Source organism: Tenrec ecaudatus, chromosome 1 (genome assembly GCF_050624435.1).
Source record: "Tenrec ecaudatus isolate mTenEca1 chromosome 1, mTenEca1.hap1, whole genome shotgun sequence".
Classification (NCBI taxonomy): Eukaryota; Metazoa; Chordata; class Mammalia; order Afrosoricida; family Tenrecidae; genus Tenrec; species Tenrec ecaudatus.
Window position 1 is genome coordinate 25,682,310 of NC_134530.1, and position 20,798 is coordinate 25,703,107.

The 20,798-nt window shown below is 58.7% G+C and overlaps 3 protein-coding genes across 4 annotated transcripts in view; 1 reads left to right on the forward strand and 2 right to left on the reverse strand.

Annotated features, from left to right (window-relative positions):
• The first annotated feature begins 5,793 nt into the window (after nucleotides 1–5,793).
• CALML6 (calmodulin like 6) lies at nucleotides 5,794–10,571 on the forward strand. Its single transcript, XM_075557679.1, has 6 exons — nucleotides 5,794–5,814; nucleotides 6,325–6,408; nucleotides 9,805–9,979; nucleotides 10,101–10,245; nucleotides 10,342–10,442; nucleotides 10,525–10,571. The coding sequence occupies exons 1-6, from the start codon at nucleotides 5,794–5,796 to the stop codon at nucleotides 10,569–10,571; spliced, it is 573 nt and encodes a 190-aa protein (XP_075413794.1).
• A 287-nt stretch (nucleotides 10,572–10,858) lies between these two features.
• TMEM52 (transmembrane protein 52) lies at nucleotides 10,859–12,735 on the reverse strand. 2 transcript variants are annotated; one of them, XM_075538090.1, is made up of 5 exons: nucleotides 12,612–12,735; nucleotides 12,490–12,533; nucleotides 12,332–12,373; nucleotides 11,589–11,767; nucleotides 10,859–11,503 (listed from the first exon to the last, which is right to left on the reverse strand). In XM_075538090.1, exons 1-5 carry the CDS (start codon nucleotides 12,687–12,689, stop codon nucleotides 11,262–11,264), a joined length of 585 nt encoding a protein of 194 aa, XP_075394205.1. In that variant the 5' UTR covers nucleotides 12,690–12,735; the 3' UTR covers nucleotides 10,859–11,261. The 2 variants fall into 2 exon arrangements, with proteins under 2 accessions (XP_075394205.1, XP_075394206.1); XM_075538091.1 differs by lacking the exon at nucleotides 12,332–12,373 and having other exon boundaries at nucleotides 10,860–11,503.
• A 2,029-nt stretch (nucleotides 12,736–14,764) lies between these two features.
• CFAP74 (cilia and flagella associated protein 74) overlaps nucleotides 14,765–20,798 on the reverse strand; it is a 60,604-nt gene continuing 54,570 nt past the window's right edge. The window contains exons 25-38 of the mRNA XM_075557777.1: nucleotides 20,114–20,390; nucleotides 18,965–19,063; nucleotides 18,325–18,464; nucleotides 17,551–17,685; nucleotides 17,343–17,452; nucleotides 17,136–17,191; nucleotides 16,915–17,034; nucleotides 16,638–16,793; nucleotides 16,120–16,249; nucleotides 15,755–15,909; nucleotides 15,491–15,632; nucleotides 15,268–15,422; nucleotides 14,978–15,112; nucleotides 14,765–14,866 (exon numbers count right to left, since the gene is read on the reverse strand). Coding sequence (XP_075413892.1) covers nucleotides 14,765–14,866; nucleotides 14,978–15,112; nucleotides 15,268–15,422; nucleotides 15,491–15,632; nucleotides 15,755–15,909; nucleotides 16,120–16,249; nucleotides 16,638–16,793; nucleotides 16,915–17,034; nucleotides 17,136–17,191; nucleotides 17,343–17,452; nucleotides 17,551–17,685; nucleotides 18,325–18,464; nucleotides 18,965–19,063; nucleotides 20,114–20,390 — 1,912 coding nt within the window. The remainder of the gene's footprint in view (nucleotides 14,867–14,977; nucleotides 15,113–15,267; nucleotides 15,423–15,490; nucleotides 15,633–15,754; nucleotides 15,910–16,119; nucleotides 16,250–16,637; nucleotides 16,794–16,914; nucleotides 17,035–17,135; nucleotides 17,192–17,342; nucleotides 17,453–17,550; nucleotides 17,686–18,324; nucleotides 18,465–18,964; nucleotides 19,064–20,113; nucleotides 20,391–20,798) is intronic.

Consider the following 20,798-nt stretch of genomic DNA (forward strand, 5'->3'; position numbering starts at 1 on the left):
CCCCTCCTCAGTCACACTTGGAGTGCCCTTGGACTTGAGGGACCCATCCTTGGGCATGGTCTCAGACTATGGTCCGCTTCCTTGGTCTGGGCTTTGGTAGCTGACAGTGCTTCGAAGCTCTGCACAAGCTTTTCAATGGCCTCTTCCTCCCAAGCAGGAAGCCAAGTCCTTCACGTGGGTAATGTGTTTCTGATTCTCCTGGCTGCACAGAGACTTCAGTGATTGGTTACAGGGGTGGCGGCTCACATTCATCCCAAGGTGCTTTGGGCATAAGGTGTTGAGCTGCTTGCTTCTGGGAGGTCAAGGCCTCGAGAAGTCTCTTGAGACAACAGCTTCATCTGCTCCCACAGCACTTCCGCTCGAGCAGCAGCGAACAACCAGGTGTTTGGGGGAGGACGACCCCTAACGTGCCTTTCTCACCCCCCATATCCAAGGTCGCTAGTACTGATGATGCTGGCTAGACTTCCAGGCTGAGGGTTCTTCACGATGGCCTTCTCATCGCCCTTCCACACAGCCCTCTTTGTAAGAAGGTCACTGGACGTGGCGGCCTCTCTGCTCCTTCTCTTTGAATCTGAGAAAGGGACCCTGGAAGAGTGCAAAACACACCTTCTAATCGGCTTTGTGAAGAGTCCCTGACTTCCAGCACAGTTTGAATCCAGCCCAGTTTGAATCTAGTCACGGCCACAGAAGATGCCTGCCTGACTCTCGCTCTGCTCTGGGCAGCTGGGAGGCACTTGGAAAGGTGGTCTCCTTCTGGCCACCAAGACTTCACTGCAGAGCAGATGTGGCAGTTGGGTAGCCCCCAAGGCCATGACTTGTGGGATACGAAAGACTTTTCCTCAGCTTTGTCTCCCCCAAAGATATACCAAACATTAGAGGCTGTTTGCCAGCACATGGTGGGAGGTCAGATGCTTAGAGATATTCTCCCTGAAGGCATCTGGTCATTGTAGGTGGGGCTCAAGTCCTACAGATAAGGATAGTAATTGTTTCCATGGAGAGCCAGAGAAGTGGTCAAACCTGCTCAGTGACATCCAGAGTTAGGCTGCCATCCTGAATCTAGGATCCGCCCATCTTGTCACATGTATACCCTTAATCCCTCCTCGTCCTATTACATGTATACCCCTAGATCGTCCCCTCATTATGGTATTACCTACAATACAACCCTTCCCTATGATGTATGGCTTTACCTGTAATTAGGGGCTTGCACGTCCCAAAGATACATAAGCCTTGGTTAGCAATAAATCTCTCTCTCCCGTGTCCCCTCTCCCCTTATCCTCCTTCTGCCCACCCCCCTCTCCTGCCCTAGACCACCAAGAGGAGCTGAGGTGAGCATACAACTATGAAATGTGTCTGACTCCGTTACTTCAATCCCTCTTCTCTCTCTTATTTTTTATGACTTCACTATACTCTTTACTTGTTATCGCTGTAAAATTGCACCTGCCGGGCCTGTGACGATTTGTTAGGAGCTGGCTCCCCTGACAGTGACTCAGCTTGTTCTAGAGTCTAGACGGATCTTTCTTTACAGGGAGAGCAGAGACAACTGGCCCATCAGTGCAGCTCCCCAGCCAGGGCTGCCGATGGAGGCTCCTGGCGAGGTTGAGTCCGTGGTGGTTTGGCAGCATAGCTCATGGCTGAGTTTTGGGCTCAAAGAGAGTTGATTTAAGCAGTCACAAAATGGACAGAGCACTCCGCCTGTAACGGCGGCCAAGCCAGTGATTCACAAAAGAGAACCTGCCCAGCGAGAGTGAGCGGGCTGGGGGTGGGGGGTGCGCACTGGGGGGTGCACAGTGCCCCTTTCTTTCCACCATAAAGCAACCAGCAGAAAGTTATGGTCTGTGTGGATCCAGGGTTCAATGTGCAGCCCTGACACAAGACAAGCTGCTAAGCACACGCCTTACCCGTGGCTGCTTTGAGAACCCAGAGTGTCACAAATTGATCAGAAGACAAGGAACTTGAATGTGTCCTGAGCCAAGAGTAGAATCTGGTTTGCTTGGGATAAGCTCAGAAGTGGCCTTGCAGTCAGCGCCCCTCACTCCTGGAGGGAGTCCTCAGAGGCAAACCTACCTACAGGGGGTGCGGAGGGGCCATGATCACTGCCCCGGCTTCAATACCAGGGGTGCAGGGGCCTCTTCTGGCCTCGAGCCCCCAGGGCACCTCTTCTCTGAGGACATGTCCCTGAGAAATGGTGGGGCTAGATGGTGACTGGGTGATGGTGTCCTGGAGACAGGAGTGGGGAAGTCTCAGCCAGCATCCCTTCTGCAGGGTCTGTGGGTCCTAGAGTCGTTCTGGGCACGTTTTGGGGCCCATACACATGTAGGACGGATAGTTGTAAGGTCTCTCTCTCTGGGACTAGATTTCAGCCTCGGTCCTTGGCTCCGCGCGAGAAAGATTTCATGCCGAAGCCAAGCTCGTGATCCAAGTGAATTTAATGAGAGTTCAAAGAAGCTTCAGGTTTTACGCGGCACCCATAGGATTCCTTTGACCATGTGGCCTGGCAGAGACTGCTCCGGGACACGCAAGGATCTCTCCCCTCCCACGAAGACGACCAGACCACCCAAGCAAGACAAGACCCTCTCCCTTCTGGTCCCTGCCTTTTCAAGGGTTCCCAGGGGAGGCGTGGTGAACGACCCCAGGTTGATCCCATTGGCTGAATTGAAGACACCTGGCCCAGGTGGGCTGCTCCAAGTGTAACGCCCATCCAACAGCTTTGTCCTATGCTGGCTCTCCTGGGCATGCGTAAATGGACTTCCCAATTCCCTAGGCTAAGCTACCTAACATAGTGACTTCCTGGGGAGGGGGGGGCAGGACGGACAGTACCTGTTCTCTCAGTGTTCAACACACAGAACTTGAGGAATTCAGCGCCCCTTGCTGACCCCCACCCACCTGATGGCTCTGCCTGCTGGAGGGCACACCCACCCCCACCCCCACCCCAGTCAAATTCAATGTCCGGCGGAGCAGGGGCATGTCTGGGGCCTGGAAAGGCAACCTGATGAGGCCCTTGCAGGGTCAGGACCAGGGCTGCTCTTCCACATCCCCAGGCTACACTTCAGTTCCGGCGGGGGGTGGGGGTGGGGGTCCCCTCACGTGCCCTGTGCCCTGTCTCCTCCTGCTCCAGCATGGCTGCGGAGCCAACTGCGTGTGTGTGTGTGTGTGTGTGTGTGTGTGTGTGTGTGTAGTGGGGGTGGGGGTGGGCAGTGCCTGGCACTCGATTGATCACATTTTTTTTTCCAGATGTGGAAGTACTGTGCTAGGCTGGGCTGTTTAGAGAAACAGTGACATTCATCTATGTATATTACAGAGCTTTCTTTCTTTTTCCAGATGTTAAGCTGGAGCGTTCTTTAAAAAAAAATCATTTTATTAGGGGCTCATACAACTCTTATCACAATCCATACATACATCAATTGTTTAAAGCACATCTGTACATTCAATGCCCTTAACATCAAAACATTTGCTCTCCAGTTAAGCCCCTGGCATCAGCTCCTCAGTTTTTCCCCTCCTTCCCCACTCCCCCCTCCCTCATGAACCCTTGATAATTTATTAATTATTTTGTCACATCTTGCACTGTCATGTCTCCCTTCACCCACTTTTCTGTTGTCTGTCCCCCAGGGAGGAGGTTATATGTACATCCTTGTGATCAGTTCCCCCTTTCTACCCACCCTCCTTTTACCCTCCCGGTATCGCCACTCTCACCACTGGCCCTGAAGGGATCATCCGCCCTGGATTCCCTGTTTCCAATACCTATCTTTATCAGTGTATGTCCTCTGGTCTAGCCAGATTTGTAAGGTAGAATTGGGATCATGATAGTGGCAGGGGAGGAACATTTAGGAACTAGAGGAAAGTTGTATGTTTCATCTTTGCTACATTTCACCCTGACTAGCTCATCTCCTTTCTGCGACCCTTTTGTAAGGGGATGTCCAATTGCCTACAGATGGGCTTTGGGTCCTCACTCACATTCCCCCTCATTCACAATGATATGATTTTTTTGTTCTGATGATGCTTGATACCTGATCCCTTTAACACCTCGTGATCACACAGGCTGGTGTGCTTCTTCCATGTGGGCTTTGTTGCTTCTGAGCTAGATGGCTGTTTGTTTACCTTTAAGCCTTTAAGACCCCAGATGCTATAACTTTTGATAGCCAGGCACCATCAGCTTTCTCCACCATATTTGCTTATGCACCTGCTTTGTCTTCAGTGATTGTGTCGGGAAGGAAGGTGAGCATCATGGAATGCCAGTTTAATAGAGCAAATTATTTTTGCATTGAGGGAGTACTTGAGTGGAGGCCCAATGTCCATCTGCTACCTTAATACTAAACTTATACATATATGCACATAGATCTAGTTCCACATCCATATATAAATATTTACATATGTACATGCCTTTATTTAGACCTCTATAAATGCCGTTTGCCTCCTAGCTCCTTCCTCTATTTCCTTTGACTTTCCTCTTGTCCCACTATCATGCTCAGTCTTCATTTGGGTTACAGTAATTTCTCTCGGTTACATTACCCTTGGTCATGCCCTACCAGGCCTTCTACACTCTCCTCACCACCGATTTGAATTACTTGTTGTTCCCTTGTCCCTGGGTTTGTTAACACCACTTCCTTTCCCCGCACTGCTCCCTCTCCCGTGTCCCTCCAGAACTGTTGGTCCCACTGTTTTCTCCTCCAGATTGTTCATCTGGCCCATCTTACTTAGACAGACCTTATGACAGCGCTTTTATCGCAGCTGCCCACAACCAAAAATCAGGTATTCGTTCTGTCCAGGCAGTGAGGACCGGCTGAATCCCACCACTGGTGATGGGTCCTCCACAGGTTGTTATTGTTGGGCGCCTTTCAGTGAGGTCCCGCTCGCGGTACCCTTGTGTACAACAGAAAGAAACACTGCCCGTCGTGCCCCATTTTCACAATCGCTGGTATATTCGAGCCCATGGTTGCAGCCACGTTGTCCAGCCAGGTCCTTGAGGGCCTCTTTCTCACGGACCCTCTACATTACCAAGCATGATGTCCCCCAGAAACTGGTCCCTCTGGATAACATGTCCAAAGTTAGTACGACCTAGTCTCACCATCCCCCATCCAAGGAGCAGCGGGGCTGTATTTCTTCTGAGACAGGTTTGTTCCTTGTCCGGCAGCCCCTCCTGGTATGTCCGTTGCTCCTCCCCATCACCACCGGTCAAACGCATCAAGTCCACTGCCCTCTCCCTTTTTCATTGTCAGCTTGCTGATGGATAAGAAACAAACAAAAGACTGAACTCACTGCCACTGAGTCCATTCTGACTCACAGCGACTCTGCAGGGCAGGGTAGAACTGCCCCTGATGGTTTCCAAGACTGTAGCTCTTTACAGGAGTAAAAAGCCCTGCCTTTTTCCCGGGAGCTGCTGCTGGCTTTGAACTATTGACCCCGTGGTTAGCAGTCCAGCGCTAACCATGGCTTGAGGCTAGTCCTCAAAGTGACATTTTTTTTTCAAACTGTAGTTTTTCTCTGCTTCATTTTTAAATTTTTGTTTTTTGCAACTACTAGCACCTGTTTATTCTTATTTTAAAAATCATTTTATTGAGGCTCTTACAGATCTTGTCACATTCCATACATCAACTGTATCAAACTATTTGTACATACGTTGCCATCATCATTTCCCAACATTTTAAAAAACACTTTCAAGAAGTCTTTGCAGCAGATTTTCCCGTGAAATCTGTTATTTCATTTCTTTCATGAGCGTTGATCCCAGCAGGATGGCATCCTTGACAAGGTCAAAGTTCCCCCCATGTGTCATGATGTTACTTGTGGGCCGCGAGGGTCATGGGGATTTTCTTCCACAGGGTGAGGGGGGCCAAACCTGAAGGTGCTGAGGATTCAGGGTGGGGATGGGGGTGACGGATGCCACAGGGACTTAGGTTTCCCTTGCCCTGGCCTTGACCTTGGTCTAGCACACCTGTCTCAACCAAAAAACTAATCTCACAGCCATGGAGTCGATGCTGACTCACGGCAACCCTAAAGGACAGGGGAGGCCTGTCGCTACAGGTTTCTGAGACTGCAACTCTTTATGGGAGCAGAAAGCCTCTTCATTCTCCCCAGAGCATCTGGGGGTTTCAAACTGCTGACTTTGGGGTCAGTGGCCCCAATACATAACCACTGTGCTGCCAAGCCTTTACCTGTTGTTGGAGGTCAGCTGCTTTGGGTCAGTGTGAGGGTCGGAGAGAGCCTCTCCACTGGCTTCTTTACGGGCCTCGGCTTCCCCGCCTTCCTGCTTCAGGAATGGCACATGAAGAAACTGTATAAAACCCGAGGCCCGCAGGCCCTCCCTCCTGGCCCTCCTACCTGTCTTTCCAGCATGTTGGCTACCTCTCTGAGCGCCTCAGTGGGACTTCCCAACAGCCACCAGACTCCCTGGCACTTCCCTTCCACCCTCTGCTGGTGAGAGTCACAACAGGAAATCCTCCTTAGGGACACGTGTCCTGGACCGCCCCTGGAGATCCCCCCCTCCAGGGACCCCTCCCCCAGGGTCTTGCCTGGCACTGACAGGGGCTGAGATGGCATTGGGAGTTAGAGCTGTGTGTTGGATCAACCCCAAGCAAGAAAAGGGGGTGAAGGCATGACAGGGCTAAGGGAGGAAGCTCAGGAAAGGAAGTCCGGGTCCACCTGGTGGGCGCTGTGGAGTGAACCGGGTGGGGAAGGACTGAGGTGGCCGGTCTCTTGGGCTCATCTCTGCCTGCTCCTTTGCTGCTTCCAGTCCAGTGCAGTGCAGGGGAGCCCTCGGCCACAGTGGAGGGGCTCTGGTGGACAGTCCATTGTGCTCCCGGCCAATCGGGTCTCCTTCCTCCAGGCTGTCTGCAGAGAAGTCTGCAGGCCTCCTGGTTCTTGAGGACATGGGTCCCCTCTCTCAGGACCCTGAGGGCTCCACCCATCATGCTGAGCTCCGACACTTGCCCCCTGTGTGTTTGGGGGTGACAGGGGCTGCAGAGTTTCACTGAAACGCTGTTTTACCACTCATCACTCTTCCCGTAGTTTTCGGGTGTTTGCTCAAAAGGCGTAGGTCATCTCTTTCTGACACAGAGGGGCAGGGGTGGGATTTGTGGAGAATCAGGGTTGGGGGGCAGCCTTCACTCTAGCCTGGGTCCCAGGAATCAAAGGGTCATGTCCAAATCACAAATCCTGGAGCCAGGACGTCTGACGACAAAGGCCCCCTGGCAATGGCAGAAAGCCTTGCTTCCTGTCCACCGCGCACCAGGCCGAGACGCCTAAGGGGTCAGTGCAGTTGACCAGTGCCATGCGGACATGTCTGCCGGGCGTCCTGGGGCCAAGACCCCCAGGGTGGCCCCTGCTCTGGGCATTGGGACCTTTTGAAGCCATGCCCCGTGGGGAAAGTGTGCCTCCGCCCAGGGACACCCACCGTCAGGGAGGGACCAGGCCAAAGGCCCACTATTCCTAGGCTCACACAGCGAGAGATGCCCAAGGAGGGCGCTGCCTTTGGTCATGGGCACAGCACCTCCTGGGCCCGGCTTACCCGTCAGCACAAATCCTGCAGCCTCAGCAGCTGGCCTGGGGCTCAGAGGGAAATGTCCCCATGGCTGTGGCTCCTGGCAGGCGGGGAGCTGGACTGGCCAGATCAACAGGCACTTCACCTGCTCAGACTCGTCAGCCAGTCAGGGCTCCTCTGGGGGCCTGGTGGCAGTGTGTGTGTGTGCGCGTGCATGTGTGCATGCATGTGTGCATGCACGTGTGTGTGAGAGAGAGAGAGAGAGAGAGAGAGAGAGACTGGGAGCTACACACAGGGATGAGGGGAACGAGCTGTGACTTCTCTGGGTGGAGAACGGGCAGGGGCTAAGAGAACCCCGAGGCCCATGAGTGGCCCAGCCTGTACCTTTGATCACTCAGCAGGCCCCCACCCACTGCCTGAATGGAGGCAAGGAGGAGCTGGCCCAGGGTGTGAAGGGTGTCCGGGCCCCGCGAATGGTAGCTCATTAGCTACGGACAGGGAGGGATTTGGTGGGCTTCTGGATGCCTGTGTGCTGTGCACCTGTGCCTGAAGGATCGTGAGCCTACGGGTGTGGGTGTAAGCTTCAAGTCTGTCTCTCATTACTTGGCCATACCCCACCCTCCAGCTCCCAGGGGCCCAGTTCCTCTGCTCACTGTGGGGGTGGTCAGGTTTCTCAGAGAAACCCCAAAATAGTCAACCACCTGGGGGTGGGGGCAGCTTGGTGTCCACTTGCAGTCCATTACCATCCTATCTGGCCCCAGGGGCTGCTCCGCCTGGAGATGCAAGGGAGCACTTGGCCAGGTGGATCTCATGCTGGCAGAAGGGAGGAAGCACAGGCTTGGGGGGGTAGGGGAAGGAAGGGTCCATGGCAGGATGGGAGCCTCCAGGGGAATGGATTCAGGTGGAGGACGACCCTGCGAGGTGGGAACAGCCTGTGCGGAAGGCTCTGAGGACCACCTGAGCCTCTCAGTGCCCTCTGCTTCTGGCTGGCCCACGGTGCATGGACCCTTGGAAGGACAGCGGCTGGTGTCCCCCGGCTTTGGCCCAGGGCCCGAGGGGGAGCTTTGGGACCAGGGGTGTGTCCAGGCGGAGGATGGTCAGGGAGAGGCTGTATGGGGAAGAGCTGAACCCATCCCATAATAGGGCCACAGGATCTCCCCGGCCATAAAAGGCTCTTGGAATCTGGACCCCAGGGACCCCAGGCAGCTGGCCCCAGCTAAAACCCACAGTCACCCCTGCCTGTGTGTCCTGCCCACAGCAACTGTGCCACTACCCCTGTAGTGCCCTCGGCAGCCGCAGACATGGTAAGACCCCAGACTCCAAGGCTTCCAGGTGGGTGGGTGGGTGGTGGCCTGAGTTAGATCAGGAACCATGTAGTGGGAGTGTTGGGCAAGGCGTTAGGCCAGCGGTTCTCAACCTGTGGGTCTCGACCCCTTTGGGGGTCAAACGACCTTTTCACAGGGGTCATCAAAGACCACCGGAAAACAAATATTTCACAATATATAATTACATATTGTTTTGTGATTCAGCACTGTTTTAATTAGGTTTAATTATGTTCAATTTGTAACAGTGAAAAAACATCCTGCCTATCAGTTATATTTACATGATGATTCATAAAAATAGCACAATTACAGTGATGAAGTAGCGACGAAAATCATTTTATGGGTGGGGGGGTCACCACAACATGAGGAATTATGGGTCATGGCATTAGGAAAGTTGAGACCCACTGCCTTAGGCGAATGGAAGGGGCCTAATATACGGGGGTGGGGTGGGATGGGGGTTTCCCTGGGAAGCCCTAAAGGGCCCAGTGAAGCCTTCGCTCCTGACTGGGTCACCAGTTTTTTTGGAAAGCTCGTCCATGACCCACCTCAGGAGTGGTGGCCAAGCCCTGGTCTTCCCACTTTCTCTGGAGCGGTTGCCCCACCCCCCTCTGCTGCCCCACCACCTCCCACTGGGCCAGGCTGCCCCTGAGCTAGTACCAATCGCCCTCATTCACTCTTAACCACTTGGCCCCAGAGCCTGTGCCATGTGCCTCTGTACCCCCACACTGCCTGGTATGGGGACCTCAGCTGCGTGTCCAGGCCCCTCCATCCCTGGCTCCTGCCTCATTTGCTCTCCCCGGATTAAACTGTGCCTGACACTCACTGCCGGGGCCACCTTCCACTGATTGTGCTCTGACTGGGCTGGAGGGCTCTCTTTTTAACCACGCACTCACCCAATTAGATGGCCAGGGGCACTTTGTCCAGACCCCCGGCTCACCCCTGGACAGAGGGCAGCAGAGACTTGGCTGGGGCCCAGAGCCTCTGGTGAGGTGGGCAGTGTGTGCCCCACAGACGGAGCGCCTGTCAGCCGAACAGATCAAGGAGTACAAGGGGGTCTTCGAGATGTTCGACGAGGAGGGCAACGGGCAGGTGAAGACGGGCGAGCTGGAGCGGCTCATGAGCTTGCTGGGCATCAACCCCACCAAGAGCGAGCTGGCCTCCATGGCCAAGGACGTGGACAGAGACAGTGAGGCCAGGGCGGTGGGGGCACCTGCGGGTGGGGGTGTGACGGACGTGGTGGAGCCCATAGGTGGGGAGGGGGAGGGAGAGGACAGGAGACCAGCCCACTCCTCACGTGACCCTTGCAGACAAAGGGTTTTTCAACTGCGATGGCTTCCTGGCGCTGATGGGCATTTACCACGAGAAGGCCCAGAACCAGGAGGGCGAGCTGAGAGCGGCCTTCCGGGTCTTTGACAAGGAGGGCAAGGGCTACATCGAATGGAACACGCTTAAGTATGACCATGGGGGCGGCTGGGGGCGGCTGGGGAGGGCTGGGCCGGTGGTTGCTGGCCAAGGCTCAGCCCAGTGTGGGGGCTTGGGGGCTGGCAGGTATGTGATGATGAATGCGGGTGAGCCCCTCAATGAGGTGGAGGCAGAGCAGATGATGAAGGAGGCTGACAAGGATGGGGATGGGACCATCGACTATGAGGGTGAGCTGGGGGATGGGCAGGGGGGTGGGTGCGGGATGGGCAGGGCCAAGGCCAGGCAGCTGACCAGTTCCTCTGCCCCTAGAGTTCGTGGCCATGATGACCGGAGAGTCCTTCAAGCTGGTCCAGTAGGAGCAGCTGTCACTCTGCGGGCGGCTACCCAACACCGCTCTCTCCCCACCCCCACCGCCGGCTCGGTGTCCAATAAAACTCCTGTCCCGACTTTTGCTCGTGTCTCACTGTGAGAGGTGGGGAGGGGTGGTGCCTTTGAGGAAGGGCCTGCGAGGGTAGAGGGGTCCTCAGACCTGGACACTTCTGCTCAGATGCCTGGCACCCCTCCCGATTCTGACCACTGGCACTCACGGCGGCGAGAACTGCCCCTCCGCCTAGGGTCCCCCTGCCCTTCCCAGCCCTCCCTTCTCCACATGGTGGCGGCTGCTTAGATACAAACTTTATTCTCTTTCCAAAAAGCTGTAGATGTTGTAGCCGGCAGGGTGCTCCCGAGTTCAGGCCAGCTGGGGTGGCCAGGGACTGGGGTGCAGCAGCTGCCTGCCCGGGGGCGGGTGGGAGCCCCCCACCCCAGGCTGTTACATAGCAACGAGGTGGGCTGCAGCAATGTGCTGGACACTGGCCTTCCCAAGGGGAAGGTGGAGGGAACAGGCTGTGGTGGAGGTGACTCGCCAGGCTCCGGGAGCATGAAGTGAGGGCAGACTTTGGCTCAAAGGCTCCGTTGTCCCAGAGAGCGCTCAGCCCTGTAGGGTGCCAGGGCTATAGTTGGGGTGCTGGGCACTGAGGGTCACCTCTAGGGGCAGTGGAGCAGCCCTAGACCTGAGGCCCCAGGGAGGGTGCTGGGCTTGGAGAGGGGCCTCCGGAAAGGGGATCCGGCCTCAGGGAAGGGTCTGGCTCTTGGTGGCTGGGCTTGGCCGTCTTGACCGCCTCGTCGTAAGAGGGTGGCGGCTCCAGGACATACAGGCTGTAGGCAGGCGGGACCATGGTGTCGGGGTCCAGCTCCCAGAAGGGCAGGGGCAGCCTCATGACCAGTGGGTACTGCACGGAGCTGTAAGCTGGGGGATCCAGAAGCACGTGAGCCAAGGCCTGGGCAGCCTCACGCCCCACCCTGGCAGGTGGCCCTGGGCTGTGGGGACTCACAGGTGACTGTGCTGTGTGCGGGGCTGTCGCTGTCCACAGAGATCACTGTCAGGTCGCTGGGCTGCTGGGGGGGCAGCAAGTGGGCCTGAGCTTGTGCCTGCTTCCGGAGGCAGCAGAATCGCACACAGCTGGCTGTGACAGCACACAGTAGCAGCAACAGGACGCCAAGCAGGATGATCCTGGTGGGAGGAGCAAGGCCCTGCCACTGGCTGACAGTGGCCACTGGGTCCCTGCTCCCTAGGGCAGGCACGGCCACACTGCCCAGGACAGGACAGGTGACAGGAGGAACTGAAGAACCAAGGTTGCCCTAGGCTGGAGACTTCCTCCCTGGCCGAGCTGCTGAGAAGCCAGCTTGGCCTACCGCTCCTGGACAGCTGTCTCTCCAGGGCTGGCCAGAGATGGCCTTGGGCTTACTCCCAGGACATACTGTCCCTGGTGGCTGCATAGTCCTTGTGCCCAGATGCCTGAGGACAGGGCCTCCCAATGGGTGAAGGAGGAGGGGGAAGAGAGGTGTTGGAGACTGCAGGGAAAGAGGCTGGGCCATCCATCCAGTCTACCTGAAGCTGGGCTCTAAGTCAGGGCGGTGACAGCGGCTTTGAGCTCGCCCTGGTGCCGGGCGCAGGAGGCTGGGATGGCCAGAGATGACAGTCTGGCCCATGGGAGTCTGGCAGGCCTGCCCCGCGGGCACCCTCCCCGCCCTGGCTGCCCTCCCCGCGGCCCTACCGCTCGGAGCCTGCACTTACCCCACGTACCACAGGCTGCTCCAGCGGGCCTGGGGCGGGCACCTGCGGGGACGGTGCAGGCGGGGCACTGGGCACTGGGCGCCGACCTCACAGCCCGACCCCTCCCACAGGCGGGGCCGGCACAGCCTGGGCTCCCGGGACCCTCCCCCCCGACTTACACGTCCGAGTTGTCACAGCTGTCGTCCGCGAAGCCTAGCGCCACCTGTGGGGACAGCCAGGTGAGCCGGGGTGGGGGCTGATCTACCCCATGGAGTCCAAACCCAGCTGTAGCCCGACCCACCTGCGGCAGTGGCCAGAGCAGGAGCAGCAGCAGCAGCAGGAAGCCACGAACGGCGGCCGGAGCGCCCAAGGCCATCATCCGCGACCAGGGGCCCGGTGGGCAGGCGCCAAGCCGCTTTATGGAGGGCCCGCCCTGGAGCCCCGCCCACGGGGAACCGCCCAGGGACCACGCCCATATAGCCCCGCCCCTAGAGGCTCTGCCCAATGGATGCTCGCCCGCCGAATGCCCCGCCCAATAAAAACCCCTCCCCACGGTCCCACCCCTACTTCGCAAAGTCCCTGCTCACTCTGTCCGGACCTGGAGACTCTGCCCAATGGAGGATCTACTTTTGGAGGCTCCGCCCATGAGAGGGCTGTGCCTCAGAGGCTCCACCTTCAGAGGCCCCGCCCCAGACTTCTGCCTGGCACCGCTGGCAGCGTAAGTCTGCCCTTCTACCTGCCGGACCTCCCTCGGGGGTCGCAGTGCCGGCCCACCGCCAGATAGGCGGGAGAGGTCCGTCTTCAGGGGACTCGGGTGCCCCCAAGGCCGGCCCCAGGGTGGTGGCGAGGACAAATATATGGAACAAGGCGTATGGCCACGTTCATTACAAACTACTCGAGGTTAAAATCGTAGTGCTCCCCTGGCGCCTGTGGAGCCCTCGCCTGGAGGACGTGCCCAGGCGCTGGGAACCTGGCGGCAAAGGATCCGACCCCCGGGGTCTGGGAGCCAACCCCCGCTTGTGGCCCACTCTGCCTAGACCCTCTGTTTCATTCTCCTGGGAGGAGTTGGGGGCATTTCTTCCCACACCTGCACATGCTAGGCCTGGCCAGGCTCTCCCACTAGGTGGGCCGATCCAGCCTGGGGTAGGTGGGCAGGAGAACCCCCCACCTGTGTATCCTCTATTAGCCTCCCCAGGGGACCTCCTGCTTTGCTCCATTTAAGGGTGGATACTTGCTAGGCCCCTGCCCCCTGCACTTCCTCTTGCCTCTGTCCAGAGCTGCATTCCAGGGCCTGTTGCTGCCCCCAAGGGCTCCGCCCAGCCCACCTGGTTCCAGGGCTTCAGGAACCAGCACGAGGAGGGAGGTGCTGGGAGATCGTAGTGGGACAGCAGAGGCTGCACTGGGAGAAGCACCAGGGCAGTGAGCAGCAGGACAGCAGAGAGTAGGGGGTGGGGGTGGGCAGAGACTGGAGTCTGAGGCTTGTGCCCTGGGAAGGTACTGATGCCACCCCCTCCACACCTTCCTGGAAGGGAAGGATGTACAGGCTTGGTGGTTGTGTGGGTAGGTGGGACCAGACACAATGACTCACCCTCCAGAGAGAAGAGCTTAAGGGGTGGGTGTGGGCACCATGTTGACCCCCAGGGAGTATCCTCCCCTGGACAAGGCTGCGCCAGCCTTGTGGAGACCCCAGTCAGGTGCTGCCTCTTTGCTGAGGTCCCAGCTGGGCTCTGGGCTAAGGACTCAAGCAAGGGTGTGTTTCTGACCTTTGCCCCCTAGGGGCATCCGAGAGTCCTACTCCTTGAGTGGAGCCTGAGGTCCAGGCGGCAATATCTGGGCTTTGGAGCCCCCTGCCCATGCCCCACCTCTCCGGCTTGTCACCAATCTCCCCTCTGGGCCTGCCTGCTGGATCCCACATGTTCCAGGCTGGGAACGCCGCCTCCCCCCACCCCCTGGCACTTGGCAAGACAAACCCCTGCCCCCCACTCACTCCAGGAAGCCCTTCCTTAGTCTTCCTTCAAGCGATGTTGATGGACTGTTGTGCTGCCTGTGTATACACCCCTCCCCCACCCCCAGGTCTTTGCCCCCATGGCCTTGGCTTCGCAAGGAATGATTTGATCACTGAAAGGTGGCATAGATCATGGAGCTTTACTGGGTAGGGCTGGTGGTGGTGGCCCCAGGGCCTGAGAAGGCTGCCCCGTGGCTGTATTGAGGGGGCTGGCAGATATGTGCTCATGAATGTGGGTGTATTAAGGTTCTAGTGTGGACAGCATCCCAGCCTTGCAGCACAAGGGCTGGGGAGGCTGGGCTGCCCTGCCCGGTTGGACCTGCTCAACGGGGTGCTCAGGCTCTGGGGAGCCTCAGCCTGGCCCACAACCACAGCAGAGGGAAAGCGCGCTTTGAGCGAGGCAAGCAGAGCTTAGAGAGGTACTCTGTCCGAGGAGCAGCTCCTGTGTTTCAGGGGCTGGTCACGACCTGGGCTACCAAGAGGACCTTGTAGGTTTCTTTCACATCCCCTCTGAGCAGCAGCAGAGCCGATACCACCGGTGGATGGTCAGGCTGGAAGGGGGAATAGGGGCCCTGAGTCACAGGGTACCCTGGGCATTGCCCATGGTCCCCACTGCCACTGCCACCCAGTGCCCAGAGCTAGGGGCAGCCCCCCCAGCCTACATCGAAGTCAGCAGTAGGCATCCAAGAGATGGTGATGGTCTTGGTCTGCCCACGCTCCACGAATCCCCGGGAAGGTTCCACGGTGAAGCCCTTGTGCTGCAGGGCTGGGACGCTGTCCAGGCTGAACTCCACGCTCTGTGGGGGAGGGGGCTGGTGGGATGGGGAGCATGCGGCTCCCACTCTGCTTACCTAGCCTGACCTGCCTCTCAGGAAAAGCCTGGGCCGAGGGGAGGCAAGGGAGGGCTCCCAGGGCAGCGTAGGGCAGGGCCACCAGGCGGAGGGGCTGTCACCTTCTTCTGAGAGAGCTGGGAGGTGCGGATGCAGCCCACTTGCAGCTCGCGGCTGGCTGGAGGGGACGGTGTGGGGGTGTCCAGCTGCAGATACTCCAGAGTCACCAGGATGGCTCTCATCTCCTCCGTCTCTGCGGAGGGGGTGGGGGAGAGGCCTGTGTTCCCGCGCGCTCAGGGGGTCAGGGGCACGGGAGGCGGGCGGGTGTCTGCCCCCTCCCCCGACGGGTCTCACCCTCTCGGTGCTCCAGGTCGAAGGCGGGAATCACAGCCAGGGACTCCACGGGCACGTCCAGGGGGTCCCCGCCCTCCACAAACATCATGTGCTCGCGGGCCGCGCCCTTCAGGAGGATCTGATGGGAGATGGTCTGGGGACAGAGGCCGTGCAGATCTCCTCGGACCCCGGACGCGGGTCTCTTCACACACCCCCCACCCGAAAAAAAAAGGGCCCCAGCAGGGTGCAGGGTGGGCGGGCTGTGTCAGGGCACACCTTGTTAAAGAGCACCACCTGGAGCCGGTCCGAGTAGTACAGGCTCTCGTGGTCCGGGCTGAAGGTCACGGTGAAGTCCTGTGCCTTCCCGGGGTCGATGACGCCTTCAACCGGGATCACGCTGAACACGCTCTGCCCGTTCAGGTTCTGTGTGCCTGAGGGTGACGGGCGGGCCCAGGCCCGGGGCGACAACCCTTTGCCGCGCCGGGCAGGGCCCACTTGGCCCCATCCCCGTCCCCGTCCCCGCTTCAGCCCTCTCCTCCTTCGGAGGTCCTCCTCCCTCCCCTCCTCCCCGCCCACTGAGCCCCTCCCACAGCCTCTTCGGTCCAGCCCCCCACCGACCCCCGGGCCCGCCTGCTACGCACCCACCACGTCGGTCCGCTGGACCGCAGAGAGTAGGAACTGCGGCACCTGCTGCCGGTCCTCATTCCGCCTGGGGGACAGGCTGTCCAACTTCATGGAGAACTTGATGGGGAGCGTGGAGTAGTTCTGCAGCTGCAGGTGCGGGAGGGTGGGGGGCCCACCTCTGCCTCAGGCTGGGCCAAGTCGCAGCCCCCACAGCATCATGCAGTGGCTCCTCATCCCACCCCACTCCCTCTCTCGGGAGGCCCCCTCCGGGAACCGAGCGCACCGGGTGGGCACAGGCTCTGGGAGCCTCTTCTGGGCTGAGGGCCACAGGAGAGGTCTCAGCACCACCGGAGGGTGGAGGGCAGAGCTCCAGGCAGGCGGTGGCCCTGAGTGGGCCAAGCAGGATGGGCAAACGGGAACCGGGAAGGGTAAAAGGAAGCCCTCCCCCACTTCAGGCTCCGACCCCCATCGCCCTGCCCCGTGGCCCTAGGTGGGAGAGAGGTGCCTTGGCTAACCCCAGGGCAGAGCGCTTCACCTTGAACGTGGAGGAGACAGACTCCCTGGCTATGACATAGCCCATGTTGAGGACGTCCCCTTCAATGGAGCAGACGATCACGGAAGCGACACCGGTGCCCAGGAGGGTGAGGGTGAGCTTGCCCTTGGTGGTGATGATGTCCAGAGTCTCCTGGGCCTGTGGAGATGAGACCCTGCCCTCAGCAGGAGGTACACCCCTTAGGCCACCGGCCACTGTGTCCTGTTGCATGCAGGTCTGACCTGCTCAGCTGTGGCTGCCCAGAGGGGCCAGGACTCACCACAGAGCTCTCTTGGGGCAAGAAGGACAGCCCCAGCACCTGGATCTCGCCTGAGAGCAGCTTGCTGAAGGGGTTCAGTATAATGAAAGGGCCCAGAGGGTTCAGCAGGGAGAAATGCACCTGAGGACAGCTGTCAAGGAGGGGGCTGGAGGTGCTGCCTGGGGTGGGGGGCCCCACCCTGTGTGATGCTCTCCCATTTGGGCCTTTGAGGGGAAGGATACAGTCAAGTCCTCAGAGGAGATGTTCTGGATGGAGACCTTCTTCACGCCTCGGTGCCCTGAAACACAGGGACACGGGCAGTGACCTGTGTGCGTGTGGGTGAGTGCCAGCGTTGTGGCGATGGAGCGAGAGTGAACAGAGGCATGGATGACGATGACCTGGGGGAGGGTGGGTGGGTGTGGGCCTGGGAGCAGGCTCAGGGGACTCACCGACGGCCACGTCTCCAAAGTTGAAGATGGTCTTGCCTTTGTCGGACATCACCATGATGGCAGGTGCCACTGCCGGACACCACAGCTCCAGGTAAAGAGTGTTGTGGGGGCTGGTGCGGGCGTTGGGACCGTATCAAGGGTAAGGTGGGGTGGGCTGGGGCAGCCCAGGGGCTCTGCTGTCTACCCATCCCAGCCTGTACACACGCACCTGAAGCTCAGGGGTTTCCCCTCCTTCCTGTCCTTGATGTCCCCGCTGGCAACGACGCAGGGGACCACAAACTTGTCAAACTTGCCTGTGAAATTTCTGGTCAGGTTGGCCTGGGCAGCCTGATACTCTTCACAACTGTAAGGAGCCAGGCGTGTGTACTTGGGGTGGTGGGGTGGGGTGGGGTGGGGCGGCGGGGCGTGGGGTGGGGGTAGGGGTGGGGGAGGTGGTGGCCTCTGACAGTGGAAGCCCCAGATCCAGCACAGGCAGCAGCGCCACCTTGTGGGCTGGGGGGTGAGAGCAGCAACCTGGGACCACACTGTGGGGTTTCTTTCCACCTTATTCTCTAATACCCATGCCCACCCCACCCCCAGCCCCTGCCCCCTCTGGTTGAGTCAGTCAGTCCCCATGGGGACAGATTCCCTTGGTACCTAACTAGAGAGCCCTGGGACTGCAAGGATGGGCCTAGGACTTGCAAGTAACCCTAGATTCTCAGAGTGTCCTGGGATCCCCTTGGGACACAGGGAAGAATGGGGTCGCTGAGCTGGTAGCAGGCTCTCTCGGAGGAGATGCCCAGGTAGGCAGAACCTGGTAGCCCTCCAGGCTGTGCCTGGATCCTGTTGCTCCTGCAGCTGCTGTAATTCCTGACTTTGCCATCACATGACTCAACATCATTCTGAATGCTTCAAGTAGTCGAATTGCTTCAGGTGTCTCTATGGGGCATGAGAGTTCTATGTGGGGCCAGGGAGAAAGTGGGGCAGCCCCCTCTGGGCCCACCTGGTCCTGAGCTCCTGCTTCTGCAGCTCTGGGTTTGGGGAGATGGAGACCCGGAATGGCCTTTCCCGGTTCTGCATCTTCATGGTGAGGAGGGACTGCCTCCTTGTATCCTTCTTCTGGGAGATCATGTCCTTGCGGACCTGTGGGGGAGGAGAGAAGGGACGCGGGGTTTCCCTGAGGCCCATTAGGTCCTCTAGGACCCAGCCGGGTGGGATCTTCAGGGTCCAATGGTTGGCAGGGTTTGGGAACTTGAAAACCAAGTGGCTTCACCAGAGGGACTGAGGGAGACAGGACCCACAGTAGAGTCAGTGTAGGGCGCTGGGGGGTAAGATGGACCCATGACTTAGCCAGCATGGGGTAGGGTTGGGGGTGGAGGCAGTGAGTGTCAAGTGAGGTGGGGGGGGCACCATATTGTGGAGAGCAACTTTCACAGTCCCTTTGGGCAGGTTGCGCTTGATGGTTACAGACGAGGAGCCTCCAGCCCCAACATAGGCAGGAATGGGCACTGGGATATGTCCCAAGTTCCTGATGGAGCCAGGCCATGACCTGGCCCCCACGCAGAACAACAGCTCCTGTTCCACCTCTCCACCCCCCCACCCCCCTGGCCTCCTACCCCGACTCCCATTCCTACCCCAGAAGCCAATCTGCCCTCAAGTTCCTTGTTCAGGGCCTGCAGGGCTTCCTGGCGCACCAGTTCTTCGGGCAGCACGGGCTGAAAGGCCACCTGCACCAGGCACTTCTGTGGGGAGGGCAGGAGCCAGCCTGAGTGCTACCATCCGCCCCAGGGCTTCTGGTCGCCCTGCTGGCCCCTGCCCTCCTCACGCACCCCATGGCTGCCACTCTGAGGCCAGTTGGCAAGCTGCTGCCTTCCCTCTGGCATTTCCTGCTTGGATGCCCTGCCCTCAGCGCTGCCCATCCCATGTAGGTGGGCTGCCTAGCCATGGGTTGGGGACCTGGAGAGGGAGATGTTAAGCGGGGGTCTGGAATGGTCCAGGGCCGCTTTGAGCCTCCCATTTTGAGCCATGGAGATGTGGGGGGTGGGGTGGGAAGGGTTCCTTGCACCCTAACTTGCCAGCCCACCATGTCAGCCTTTGCAAGCCTGATACCTGACCCCCCAGATGTTCCCTATGTGACAGGGTGTAGGGGTCACACATGATGGCCTCCCAGTGCCTGGGTTGTGTACCTGATGGAGAGAGACTGAGAGGGAGATGCAGAGATTGAGAGAGAGACAGAGAGACAGAGAGCCAGAGAGAGAGAGAGAGAGAGAGAGAGAGAGAGAGAGAGAGAGAGAGAGAGAGAGAGAGAGAGACAGACAGCAGAACCTCCCAGAGTGCAGGCCGAGAGCAATGTTCGGTAACATGTGGAGCTGAGGGGAGTGGAGGCACACCTGTCGGTTGAGCCCCACTGGCTGAGAGCCTGCTCCGCTCAGTCCTTTCTGAAGCCCTCGGAGTGGCCGTCACCCTCTCTCTGAGCATCAGGAGTGAAGCTGGATGCTGTGAGAGCGCACTATGCTGCCCGCTCAGATAAAGTGTGTGCGGGAGAACAGTGTCAGTGAATGGCTGTGTGGCCTGGGGCCAGGGCATGCCTGGATGGCTGGGAACCTGTGAGTCTGCCAGTGATTGGGGAAGGGGGTGGGCAGCTCAGGGTAGCCACGGGGTGGCCTTGGTCCTGCACTCATGGGCCCCAGAGGCCCTGACCCGGATTGGTTCGTTCCCTTCCGCCACCCTGCGACTCCCTGTGATCAGAGTCAGCAGTCCACGCCCTGCCTGCCCGTGGGACCAGCACCCACCTTTCCTGGCAGCACTGTCCCCACTGAGGGGGAGATGGTGATGGGCACATCCGGGGGCAGCAGGAATTCGAAAGACGTGGGCCCCACGGGGGCGGGCTCCTGGGAGCCGATGCGTGGTACGGTGTGAGTCATCATGTTCATGCTCAGGTGAGAGTTGATGACATAGAGGGTGGCCACGGCGGTGTCGTACAGGGGGGTGGCCGAAAACTTGATTTGGTAGTGGGACAGCTCCAGGGGTGGGTGGACCCCCACAGCCCGGCAAGAGACCTTGAACTGCCTGGGGAAACAGAAGACTGGCTCAATCTGGGTCCCTAGTGGGGATTGGGGACATTAAGGGAGGCACCTCTGTACAGACATGCCTGTCATTCGTTATCCACCCCCCCCATCATTATCCACTCAACCCAACCCTACTCTCAGCCTGTCAGCCATGTAACCTGTTATAGCAGCCACCCAGTGTACCTCCATACTCACGGCCACTGGGCTGGTTCTCCCTCACAGCAAGCCCTCTGAGACAGGGTCGAACTGTCCTGGTGGGTCTCTGAACCTGTTTATCTTTATGGGAGCAGAAAGCCTCATCTTTCTCCCGGGGAGCAGATGGTGGCTCTGAACTGCTGACCCTGTGGTTGGCAGCCCAAAGGATCATACACTCTGCCACCAGAGCATTTTGCTTATGATCCCAATAGGG